Source organism: Opisthocomus hoazin, chromosome 8 (assembly GCF_030867145.1).
Source record: "Opisthocomus hoazin isolate bOpiHoa1 chromosome 8, bOpiHoa1.hap1, whole genome shotgun sequence".
Classification (NCBI taxonomy): Eukaryota; Metazoa; Chordata; class Aves; order Opisthocomiformes; family Opisthocomidae; genus Opisthocomus; species Opisthocomus hoazin.
This window is the reverse complement of record NC_134421.1, coordinates 36,305,280-36,316,906: the sequence shown is the minus strand read 5'-3', so window position 1 is coordinate 36,316,906 and position 11,627 is coordinate 36,305,280. Positions and strand designations below refer to the sequence as shown.

Sequence of the window (11,627 nt, the reverse complement as noted above, 5' to 3'; positions counted from 1 at the left end):
TCTGATTAGAAGAAAGTCCACCTGTACCCAGCAACATCTTGGTCCACCTGGAACTAGAGAGACTTGCCGATCTCCTCACTGTACAGCTGGCAAGAGAGTGCTTTGCACTCCCAATGCTGCCTCGCAGCCTTTCTTTCCAGAAACGGAGTAACACAATGGACCGTGTCAGGAATCCAGCTAAAAATGTCCTTACGAAGACATGAGGCTAATTTGCATGTAAACTGTTTCTCCAAGCAAGTTTATACTAAGACATGGCAAATTACTGAGCAGTTGTACCGAAACAGCGATACAGTATTAATCCATTAATAGAGTACCAATGCAGGTCTTTCTGCAGGGCTAGTCCTGGGCGAGGCAGACCCACGCTGGCTGGCTCTGAAGAAGCTCGGCAGGGACTAGTCGTGGCTGATTGCTGTTGGCTTGCTTTTTACGTACCTGCACAAGCCATTCTGCGTGACTTGCATCACCTCCAACACTTCCCTGCCTTTTTCAGGACTAGTCGGACCTACTCCTATGTGAGGGACTGTTACATGAACCAGCCAGGACTGGTCCCTACGGACCAGCTGCGATCTATTCCTGGACCTTGAAACCTGTTCGTTTATACACCCTGTAATTCCTTTACCCAAGTAGCAAGTGCTACATCTTCCAGTAAATCCCACTCCTAAAGAAAAACACCGACAACTATCTTATGACAATACCTAAAACTCCAAACTAGTGTTTAAGCACATCAACTCCTGTCTGCCTCCCCGGTCGTCCAACATCCTGCACAGCAGGGACGGTACACCTGAAACTCATGCAGACACTTTCTAGAAGAGGACGCTGTATTTAATTAGTCCTTTCTGTAGGCAGGGAACTCGGTCTAGGACAACTCTGTAAGAGCTTCTACTACACAGCAGGTAACTCTGTATTTCAGCGGTAGTGCTACTGTGAGAGGTGGGTTCACTTCCCAAGGCTGGTCACCAGTACCTGCCCCAGGATGACGTCCACCTCTGCAGCTCCTTTCCTTCTTCTGCCCCGGTTTCCACAGGCACGAATTGGGAAGGAGCACGTGTGCACTTTAATAAGGTCTTTCAGTCTGGAAAATCTGCAACTGGCCGCAAGATTTGCTGCAGACAAAACCTTTCTCTTTGCAGGATTGGGCACACATGAACTTGCGTCTTCTTGCAGATTTTCATCTTCACGGGGTGATACAGAAAAAACCCCAATCCTTCTTTTCTCTGAACCAACAGAATGATTACCTACAAATTCAAATGTAAATGAACGAAAAAAAGATTTTGGGCAACTTATCTTTCTTATATAAAAGAAAAAAAATATCTATCTTCTCCGTCATCACATGTGCTTCACTTCTGCCATCCAATTGTCTTTAAAATGCTGCAAGTCTGGTAACACCAGCACAGAGTGCAGGGTCATCCATTCAATTGTGCTTTACATTAGAAGCTAAACATTTTGTTCCCCCATATTAAAACAAAAATATCAAAATAACCCCTCTAGAATGTGCACAAGTGCTATATTACATCTTTCAACATGAGCAGCATATAGTGGAAAGCTGACTGCACGTTCTTTCTTTGGACATGTGTCCTTCATGCACTACGTGCAACAGAAAAACATTTTAGCTTTGTTCACTCCTTAAAGCTTTTCATGGAAACAAGTCATTAAAATTAGCAAAGAAATTTTACATTTTGTGAAATATATGGAGTGACACCAAACATGTTTCTGGCCCTGCAAAATCTACTCAAGTGAAAGAAACAGAATGCTTCTCATCAAACAAATATACAGGTTTATTAGAGAAAGTTTCCATGCTTCGAACATGCAATGGTTTCACAATTTCTTATTTCCTTCTGTTTTCATTAGTGTGCCCTCAGGATAACCCAAAGCACCTGTTAAAAAAAAAAAAAATCTCCACAGACAAACAATCAAAAAATAAGGGCTGTATCTTCCAACCTTACAATTACATGAAAAAGCAAAACTCGGTATTTGCAAAAAATGCCTAGAATCCAAATACCACTAAATAGTGTCATCAATTTAATTACAGAAACTGTAGAACTCTCACAGGGTACATTTATGCTGACAACTCCCAAATGTAAGCCTAGATTTTGTAATACATTTGGAAGAAACTGAAAATGATAATTTTGAGTCTGTTTACTTTTTTTAATATATTAGTCATTACCCAGCTAAGTTTTATAACCAACATTATTCTACATTTGTTTTCTTGTTGTCTTCTCTGTTTGAATATAAAGTGTAATAGAAAAATAATTCAATTCCATTAAGATGAAAATTCTGTTAGTACAGCTAATTGCTTTTTAATATATATTTAATGTACAAAGAAAGTAGTAACACAAATAGAAAACTAGGCAAAGGATACTGTACTTAACTTCAAACATTTGCAATTTCAGTAACTGTGAATTACCTACTTGCAAAATATATGCAGTACATACAAGGTGCACAAATACACACACACCCAACGCCACAGCATGCGTTTTTTTGGACTAAAGTACAACTTCAGGTTCACAAAACCTTCATTCGTAACTGCTGAGAGCTGTAGTCACATCTGTGTACTGAAGGCGGTCGAAAAGATAGTCTGTTAAATATCAGCCATTCCACCATGCTGTCCTTTGGCTTCTAGTGTTTTGGAAAAAAACAACAACAACAAAGCATTGGACCAGATTGCTCTCCTGAAGAGCAGAAAATGGTAACAAGAAATGTAGGAGCAGAGTTCAGATTTCTTTCAGTGACAATATAACACAAGTATTTTTTTTTTTGAGCTATACTCTTCCCTATTCTTTGCTCGGAATAGTCAGCGATACATCTGGGAGCTCCCAGAGTGGGCAGCAGGTTGAATATGGTCTCATCTGGCACCTAGTTCTATTAATTTCTGCTGCCGGAAATTGCGAGAGGCATGGGGCCAGCACCATCCTCAGTGAAGGTCACAGTTGTGGCCCTATTTTTTTCTCTCCTCAAGCAGTTAGGAAAGCAATCATCTCGTTCTTTTGTTGCGAAAGAGAAACCTGCTGCTGAGGTTGCCCCTTGCAAATACGAGCATGCGTGTTCTGCAGCCTTGCACATGTCCCACTGCTCCAGAGAGCCGGCTGAGACTGCAACAGAAGTCCTGCACAGTGCCAGGGGAACGCCTGGATTTTGGGATCCAGAGAGCTCAGGAGTAGACGGGTAGCTCTACTGCTCAAAGAGATCCCATCTTTGTGCAGGAAAAAGAAAAGATGCAATTCTTACCCATAAAGCAAGTGGTTCTGGCAGTCGTGATGGGTTTTCTTGGTGTATCTGTTTGCAACAGTGCTGAGCTAGTCATAGCTTACCATACTTACCGATCAATGTATTTTTTTTAAACAAAAAAAATATGCAGTATAACTTCCACCAACACGAAGAGGAATTGCCACCCTAAAAAAGAAACCCCACAGTGCGCATACAGACATCGATAGCACTGAAGGATTTGCCTTCACAAGGGCTGTTAAATCTCATTAGATGGGAATTGCTAGACCTTTGCAAGATAAAGCAGTATGATCAATTAAATTCCCAGTAACTCAGAGATTGTCTAACCATGTTCCTGATCTGGACAGTGAGGACTTTCTCCTAACTCTTCTTGTGTTTAAGACTAAATTGTGATCTTGCTCATACCATCTTCTTTGCCTGTGACTTCATCGGACACTCATGAGAAGTTTTAGGCATTAACACTAGCGAGCGGAGTTACCCCAATGCATGCCAGCTCCACTATTTTTACTGCTTTGAACAACAAGCAAACAGTGCGCTTAGTACTTAAGAAACAAACAAAAAAATTAAAATAATAAATTCTGTTTAGGAAAATAATAGCTTTATTGTTGTCATGCCTTCCTGATCTGTTGCCCAAGCCCTAAATACCTTTCAGAAAATAACCGACACGCTGCAGAACAGCTTATCGAGCAATGTGACATGTTTTGTCTTACGGCCGTCTTGGTCATTCCTTGTTACCGTGACTGGTGCCCTTGACCATCGCAAAGTGCCATGCTGTAACCTTCCCTAGCGCTGCTCCGGGGCCGCAAGCCCTGCCTGCCCCGGGGCCTGTCTCAGGTTGGAATGGGGATGAAGCTGGTCGATTTGGAGTGGGGCGACTCTCTCCAGGTGTTCAAGCTGTGGGTTGGGCTTCTGTTGTTGGTAAAAGAAGTCTGTCGCCTGCTGTTGCTGTTTGAATCTTCTTTACTCAGCGTCTGCTTTATTTTTTGGCAGCAAGGGAAGCTCTGTATGCAGTCTTGCAGGAGGTGCCCGCTGAAGAACATGTAGATCCACGGGTTGCAGCAACTGTTCAGGCTGGCCAACAGAGCCGTGACAGTAGTTGCAGTGTTCTCAGAGTCTGGGCAGGGGGGAAGAAAGCAGTTTAACCATCACAAGAACATTTGCACCATTGAGTCAGTTGCTTCATTAACTGTTGGGTTTTTTTTTTTTCAGTTACTCAATAATTCTAGCTTTGAAAGTTGAGCAGCAGCGTTTGAAAGGAATAATGAGGATGTAGTAAGGAAAGCTCTTATTTATGTAAGGCTGCCATTGAAGTTGAGGGGAGTTTGTCTTAACACATTTCAAAAAGCTGTGACCGAGGAAGTTATGGGGCAATCTGTCCCAAATAACTCCTTAGTCCCGTTTCCACTGATGATTATCCGTGTGTTGACAAGCTCCTGCTTTAAGTACTGAACAGTTTTTATTCAGACTTTTGTTTTAAAAATTGTTAACCCTGGGAGGCAATGGCAAAATTCTCACTGATTTCCCACCGCTTTCAGCAATACTGAATTTTGCTGTATACACTTGCATGCTGAAAAGTGTTGAATGCTCAAGTAACTACTGGCCTGTGAATCAAATCTGGATTTGAGAGGTTGAACAAATTTTACTTAAGGAAAAAAATGAAGCTAGCACTATGCCATGAAACAGTTATGGTCTTCTACCTCCAATAATTAGTTAAATCTAAATGTATATTTAGTCTAATCAATTAGTAGCGAGCTTTCTTTGTAAATATTGAACCTCTAGAGAAGTATAATTGCTGCGTTACGCAGTTCTGTAAGATTTAAAGAACCTCTTCAAACAAACCTACTAAACACCCATCTGTTCAATTAGGTTTGCATTTCTTTTGAAGTAAAAAAAGAAAAATCTGTGTACTGCAAGCCTTTATTTCTCTGTAGAGACCTGCATTTTAGGCTTGGCTTTAGTCCTGTATTAGGGGCAATCAATGATCTCACTACAGTAAGTGATAATTTTGGGATTTAAAAAAAAAAATAAAGAAATTATGCATTCCAACATTTTGATTCGCTGCTTTCCCGTTGTGAGGAAACAGGGTACGTGTTACTCTGTTGCCTGTCATTCCCTACACAACAACTTTTAAACTCCTCAAATATTTTCAGCCAGACTCAATGGAGGGACAGGCACCTCCAAACCCCTGAACCGGAGGGACAGGCACCTCCAAAGCGCTGAACCGCCGCCGTTCCCTGAGAGGTGGTGGCTGGCTGAGGGAGCTGCCCGGGGGTGACCGCCGGGCTGGGGGTCTGCGCTGCCGGGCTGCGGGGAAGGCGCACACACACGGCGCAGTAAGTTCCCCGCTCACACAATCACTCGTGACCTGCGTGCGTGTATGCCTGGCAATAACACGAAAGGCTTCCAAAGTTTTACCAACCGGCAGCGTCACATGGAAGAAAGCCTTGCCGGTTCAGATTGCCCGGGTGCCCGCCCCGCTACCTACCGACCCATGAGAAGCGCTGGTCCCAGACGGACCACATCTGGATGGTGAAGAAGGGCGCCCAGCAGACGACGTACGCCGAGACGATGACGAAGGTCATCTTGACGGTGCGGATCTTGGCGCGGGAGATGGTCTTGACGCTGCTGACACAGGGGGCGAGCGGCAGCCCCCGCCGCCCGCCCCCCCCGCCGCCCGCCCGCCGCCCCCCGCCCGCCGCCGCCTCCCCGGGGCGCGTCTTGCCGCGGACGTTGCGCCAGATGTGGTAGCAGATGAAGCCGTAGCAGGTGACGAGGATGAGGACGGGGGCGACGAAGATGCCGCCGGTGATCCAGGTGACGTAGGCGCGGGGTCCCCAGGGCATGATGAAGTGCGCCCAGCAGTCGTAGACCCGCGAGCCGCGCTCCACCTCGCTGAGGGAGAAGATGAAGTACTGCGGGGTGCTGAGCAGCAGGCTGAGCGCCCAGGCCGCCGCGATCATCCCGCGGGAGCGCTTGGTCGGCTGCTGCAGCGTCTTCAGCGGGTGGCAGACGGCGATGTAGCGGTCGGCGGTCATGGCCACCAGCATGTACGCCGAGGCGAACATGCCGAAGACCTGGAGGTGCTTGACGACGCGGCAGAGCCCGTCGGGGCCGTGGAAGCGGTGGGTCACCTCCCAGCAGAGCTGGGGCAGCACCTGGAAGAAGGCCACCACCAGGTCGGCCAGGCTGAGGTGGCGGATGAAGAGGTGCATGCGGGACGCCTTCCGCGGCGTCCGCCGCAGGGCCAGCAGCACGCTGCCGTTGCCCGCCACCGCCACGGCGAAGGTGACGGCCAGCACGGCGATCTCCAGCTTCGCCAGCTCCTCGTCCCGCCCGAAGGGGTCCCAGCCGCCCAGGCTGCCGTTGGGCGACCCCGACCACGCCTCGGGGCTCGGGCTGCTCCCGCCGTCGCCGCCGCCGCCTGGCTCCGCCGCCCGCCACCGGCTGCCATTCCCGGGCGAAAGCGCGGCCCGGGGGGAGCCGGCGCCGCCGGCGAGGCGCATGGAGGGGGCTGCGCGGCGGGGCCCGGCCCGGCCCCGCTCGGCCGCTGCCCGCCGCCTCCCGGCTCCGGCGGGGCGGAGCGCCGGGCCAGGTGCCTTTATGCCCCGCCGTGGGAGGCGAGGCGAGGCGGGGGGGGGGGAGCGGCCGTACCAGTGGCTGCTGCCCGGCGCCAGCCCCCTCCTCCCCCGGCTGCCGCCGCCCCGTCCGCGCCGCGCTCCCGCCCGCCCGGCAGGCCCGTCCCGAGAAGCGCGGCTCCGGAGGGGGGGGGGGGGGGACGACGGGCGGCTGGAGCCGCTGTGGCTTTGGAGAGGAGGGCTGCCTCATGGCCCCGCAAAGCGGCGACTGAAAGTTTCACCGAGACCGAAAGCGTCGCGGTAACCAGGCGGAGCAGGCGGAGCCCCGTCGGGGTCGGCCCGCGGCACCCCGAGCCCGCTGCTCCCCGAGCGGGAGGAAGGGGCTGGCGGGGGGGGAGCGCTGGCTCGGCGCGGAGGGAGAGCCCCGCCGGGCCTCCGCCGTTTCGCCGCCGTGCTGGGGTAAACCCCAGCACCAAAAAAAACAAACAAACAAACAAAAAAAAAACCATTAGAAAAAAATTTATTGGAAAAATTAGCAGTGAGTTTCAAAGCCAGCCGCTAAACCTGATGCTTTTAAACGTCTTGGGAGACCATCTAGGACAACAAATGTCCTCCAGACATTCACATCCAGGTCTAAAAATTACGTTTCTGCAACTGCAATCAAAATCTCTGATTTAACAACCCTGGCAGTGGGTCGTTAAATCTCAGATTTAAATGTGTTTGAGCTGATGTGTTTACTTCCTCTTGGTAGAGTGGACTTGGTGCAAATACTGGTCCTGTTGCCAGGAGTGTGGATTTACACCCTAATTTCACTGGAACCTGGATTCGACCCTTCGTTTAGAAACCATTTCCTTTGGTCCCACAAAAACGCATAAGATCACAACAAAGAAATGTTACATAGATGCCAATCCCGCTTTGTTTTTAATAAAACTCTCTGGGTCTGCTCATACGTGATTGCTGTTAAATTTAGTTGCAAAAAGTATGTGGAGTTTTTCCTACTGGTTTTACAGGGAGAAGGAAAAAGGGTGAAGAATTAAAGACTAAATACTACTTCTTTGATTAAAAAGATGTTTCCAAAAGTTTTCACTCCAGAAGTTTCCTCCAGCTTAAAATACCAGAAGATGGTGCGCTTCCGAACGTGCTGGAACCGTGCAAGACTTTACCCCATGCTTTTTGCCTTTTTCTGGGCTTGCTCGCCTGTGAGGGGGTACGTGCACCCGTGCCAGCCTGCCGCTGCCCTGCCTTTGCTTGGGGGTCAGTGGCAGCGGTCTACGAGGACACCTGCTCCAGCAGTGCCAATAATTTGCATCAGCTTTTCTGTAAAATGCTGCAAAACACCCCCAAAACCTGGAATACAGACAAAAAATGGTGGCTGTCCTGAGTTTCCAGTAAATTTACTTCTTTAAAGGCGCCTTTGTTCCAAAGCCTGATTTTTATGAACAGTTCAATGTGTCATTCACAGCTTAGGTTGTGGATGTTACTGAAGGTATTAGCAAGAAATTAAAGCTTTGTGGCGTCGAAAACTTGGTAAGTCATACTCTCATTCATGCACACGCGCACGCACACACACACACACACAGTGTCCCAACCGTTCAAGAGCAGATCCATGGTGTCACCTTAGCTATGGGTAGTATTAGGCCAAGGAAACCATATGAAGCACACAACACACCAGTGTGTGTGACTATAGGTTTCAGGTCAAATAGAGAGGGAAATTAAAGCCGCATATCATGAATCTCACAATACTGCACAGCCACCAAGGCCTCATTCACACCCGAAGCACCGTACCGTGCCATGAGAAGAATTCCTTGCCTGTCTCTCTGATGTGCTTTACTGGAGCTGAACGCTGTGTAAATGAACGGTGCTTCTCAGGAAACTCTTCTAACAGGATTTCTGCAGTGCAAACCACGTAAGGATCATAAAGCTCTATTCACTGCTGGGTATGTCATTCCATTAATAGAAGAGGCAAAAATTTCAGGCGTAAGAAAGACAGATTTATATCAGCCAGACAGTAAGATGAGGGTGACTGTGCTAGTTCAGAGTACTGAGAGTTTGTGAAGCCCTCATCACCTCATACGCAGTTCCTCTGAATAGTGTTGGTAAGAATGGTTCCAGAGCAAAGGGCTGGAAACTTGCCTCACCGTCATTGCACGAGGCTGCACCACGTGATTACGCGCAAGGTTAAGCATGAAATTGATACCGATTTTGCTGCACTGTACTCCATCAGACAGAAGTAACCTAGGGCTCGTCTTTATGCCTTTTTTTTTTTCTGTTCCCAAATTTAGTCAATATTGGTGTTTTTTAGAAGATATATCCAGGCTGTTGGAAATGTGTTGCTTTCAACAGACCCAGGTAATTCAGTGGGTAGTTTTATTTTTGTTTAGTACTCCAAAAATGTCCTCCTGCTCTAGATATTAAGTAAATCCAGGGCTCCTGAGGTTTCTACACTATTTAATCAGCATCTAGTCTGAACTTGTTTGCTTAATTCTAACAGTATCAGTGTGCAGGCAGGGAAAGCCTTAGATAAGATGCTGTTGTTCAAATTAATCTGTATAGTTTTCGGTTTTCCAAGTAGGTGTCCTGTATGAAGCTGAACAAGTAATGCTCTCCTATCTGACCAACAACAGAGAGGGTTCCTCTTCCCACAGAAAGCTGTAACATGGAGAGCAGCCTGGGGAAAAAGCAGCAGAAAAGTTGTGGAATACCCTTGTAGAGAGAAAAATTGTCACTAGGAAGGCTGCTAGAGAAAACAGATATCTTTGCCTTGTGATTCATCTGGAACTCAGTTTGGAGCTGAAGTCTTAGTAAAGAAAATTGAACTTGCTGTTACAAGAAGCCTTCATTTTTTCTGTCTAGGCGTGCAGCTTTCTATAAAAATGTCTAAGGACAGCGAGGGTTTCTAGCATATTCTCTGCTGCCATACAGGTTTCTGTAAAAGTGTTTAATGGTTGCCAGAGATCTTTCTGTATGTTGAATTCATTGATGACTGAATGGCTTCTGGAAAATACTCAAAAACCTAGTTGGAACACGACCTGGTTTGTTGCCAGATGCAGCTGTTTCCTGTTCAGCCCTTGCTGTTGCGGTGGTGACTTTTGCTGCCTTTAGACCATCTTAGTCTCTTCTTCCACGGCTAAAGAAATGCTTTGAGCAAGTCAAAGGCTCAGGATTTTAATCTTGGGAAACTGATGATGATTTGTATTCTGCAAGATCACTTTTCACCAAAAAGTAAGGGGCTTTCAGCATAATCTTCTTCAAGAAAACTGACAGTTTTGAATTGTAGCTACTCGTAGTCAAAATACGATTGTCTGCCAGGTTTTGTGAAAAGTTGCTCTAGTCGTTAAGAGTTGCAAAAAAGCAATATAAGCAAAAAAGAAGGTCAGGATTTTTTATCAAATAAATTCCTCATGCAGGATGAGGGTTAAAGAACTGCTAAAAAAGGAGGCCTGTTTATTTGCAGAGGATTCAGCTGTCTTGTTAAATAGCATATAAACCATCTATACAGATACGAACAGTTGTTTCCTGTGATCCGTCTCCCAGTTTGAAGTATCTGTACTGCTGCCTTCCACATACAGTATTTAGTAAGTTTGATAGCCCTTCCCAGAGCCACAAGACTTAACTACTACAGATCCTAACCTTTCAAATCACAGCTATGGGAACCAAGTATGAGAGAAAGCCCTTGCGCAGAGTGAGGGACTGCTGAAAGCTGGGGGCACCAGGGAGGCAAGCAAGTACCCCATCCATTTACCATCCCTGGGGAGGAAAAGTCACCCAAAGGCAGGCAGGAGGACCTCTGGGACTCAGCGCAGCCTCCGGAAAAAAAAATATGCCTGTTGTTTACAACATGTATTGGTCTAGCTTTTTGGCTACCAGTGCAAAGCTAAGCGGAGAATTGCCCCCAAACCACACTCAAACCAGATTACGGATCTGAATTCAAGGTTCTGAAAAGGCTGTAGTACAAGACCAAGAAATGAGTAAGACTGAGGGGAAACTCCTACTGTGTAAAACATGGAATTAAGAAACCCGTCATAGGAGACAGGCCTTCAGGATTAGCCCTCAGGATTCGGTTTGCAAAACCCCAGTTCATTGTCTGGAAGTGTCTAGAAGTGGCCGGGAAACACAGGCTCTTGAGATTATGCTCCAAATTTTCCTTTGCTTATTAAATGAAACCACACCCAGATCCAGACTCTCGTATATTTTCACATAGGAAATTGTATCTGACCATCCCTGCCTTACTGCGTTTCTTTCTTTCCATACTGGAGGTTGAGTGTGCGATTTAAAGCAGTGTCGCAGAGCTGCCCATACAGCTAAATGTCACCAGAAGCAGCAGCATGCTGCCCTCCTTCTCCTTCATTGCATCCTCCCTGACCTGGCTGATAGCAATCAGGGCCTTTGGGAGTCAGAGAGTTCAACCATTCCCTTGCAGAAATGCTAACACAGCAGCTTCCCAGCCCGTCTGGATTTCAAGGCAGCAAAAGAAATGGGCCTTTAGAGGGACAATGGGCCTTTGCACGTTTATGACTTTGTGCAAGGAACGTACCAAAAGCCATGGTGAAAGCTCCTGCCTTTCCCTGTTGCGTCGCGTTGTTCAGACTTTCAGCCCGTCCAAGGCACAATAAAATCTGTCCGAGAGAGTTTAACTAGAGCCTCAGCCAGCAATCTCCTTTAATGTGAGGAATTAAAATCGTTGGGGCATAAATCCACAGATTCATTCAATGCTGTTGTTGACAGAAAAGGAAGAATTTAGACCTGAGCTTCCTCATGTTGTATCTAGCTTCTGAAATGGTGTAACCTCAGGCTGTTGAGACCTGAAAGAGGCTTAATACACATTTTGCA

The 11,627-nt window shown here is 47.1% G+C and overlaps 1 protein-coding gene across 1 annotated transcript; it reads right to left on the bottom strand.

Annotated features, from left to right (window-relative positions):
- Positions 1–1,776: 1,776 nt before the first annotated feature.
- Positions 1,777–6,725, bottom strand: AVPR1A (arginine vasopressin receptor 1A). The gene is made up of 2 exons (XM_075429107.1): positions 5,708–6,725; positions 1,777–4,336 (listed from the first exon to the last, which is right to left on the bottom strand). Exons 1-2 carry the CDS (start codon positions 6,723–6,725, stop codon positions 4,053–4,055), a joined length of 1,302 nt encoding a protein of 433 aa, XP_075285222.1. The 3' UTR covers positions 1,777–4,052.
- Positions 6,726–11,627: the final 4,902 nt, after the last annotated feature.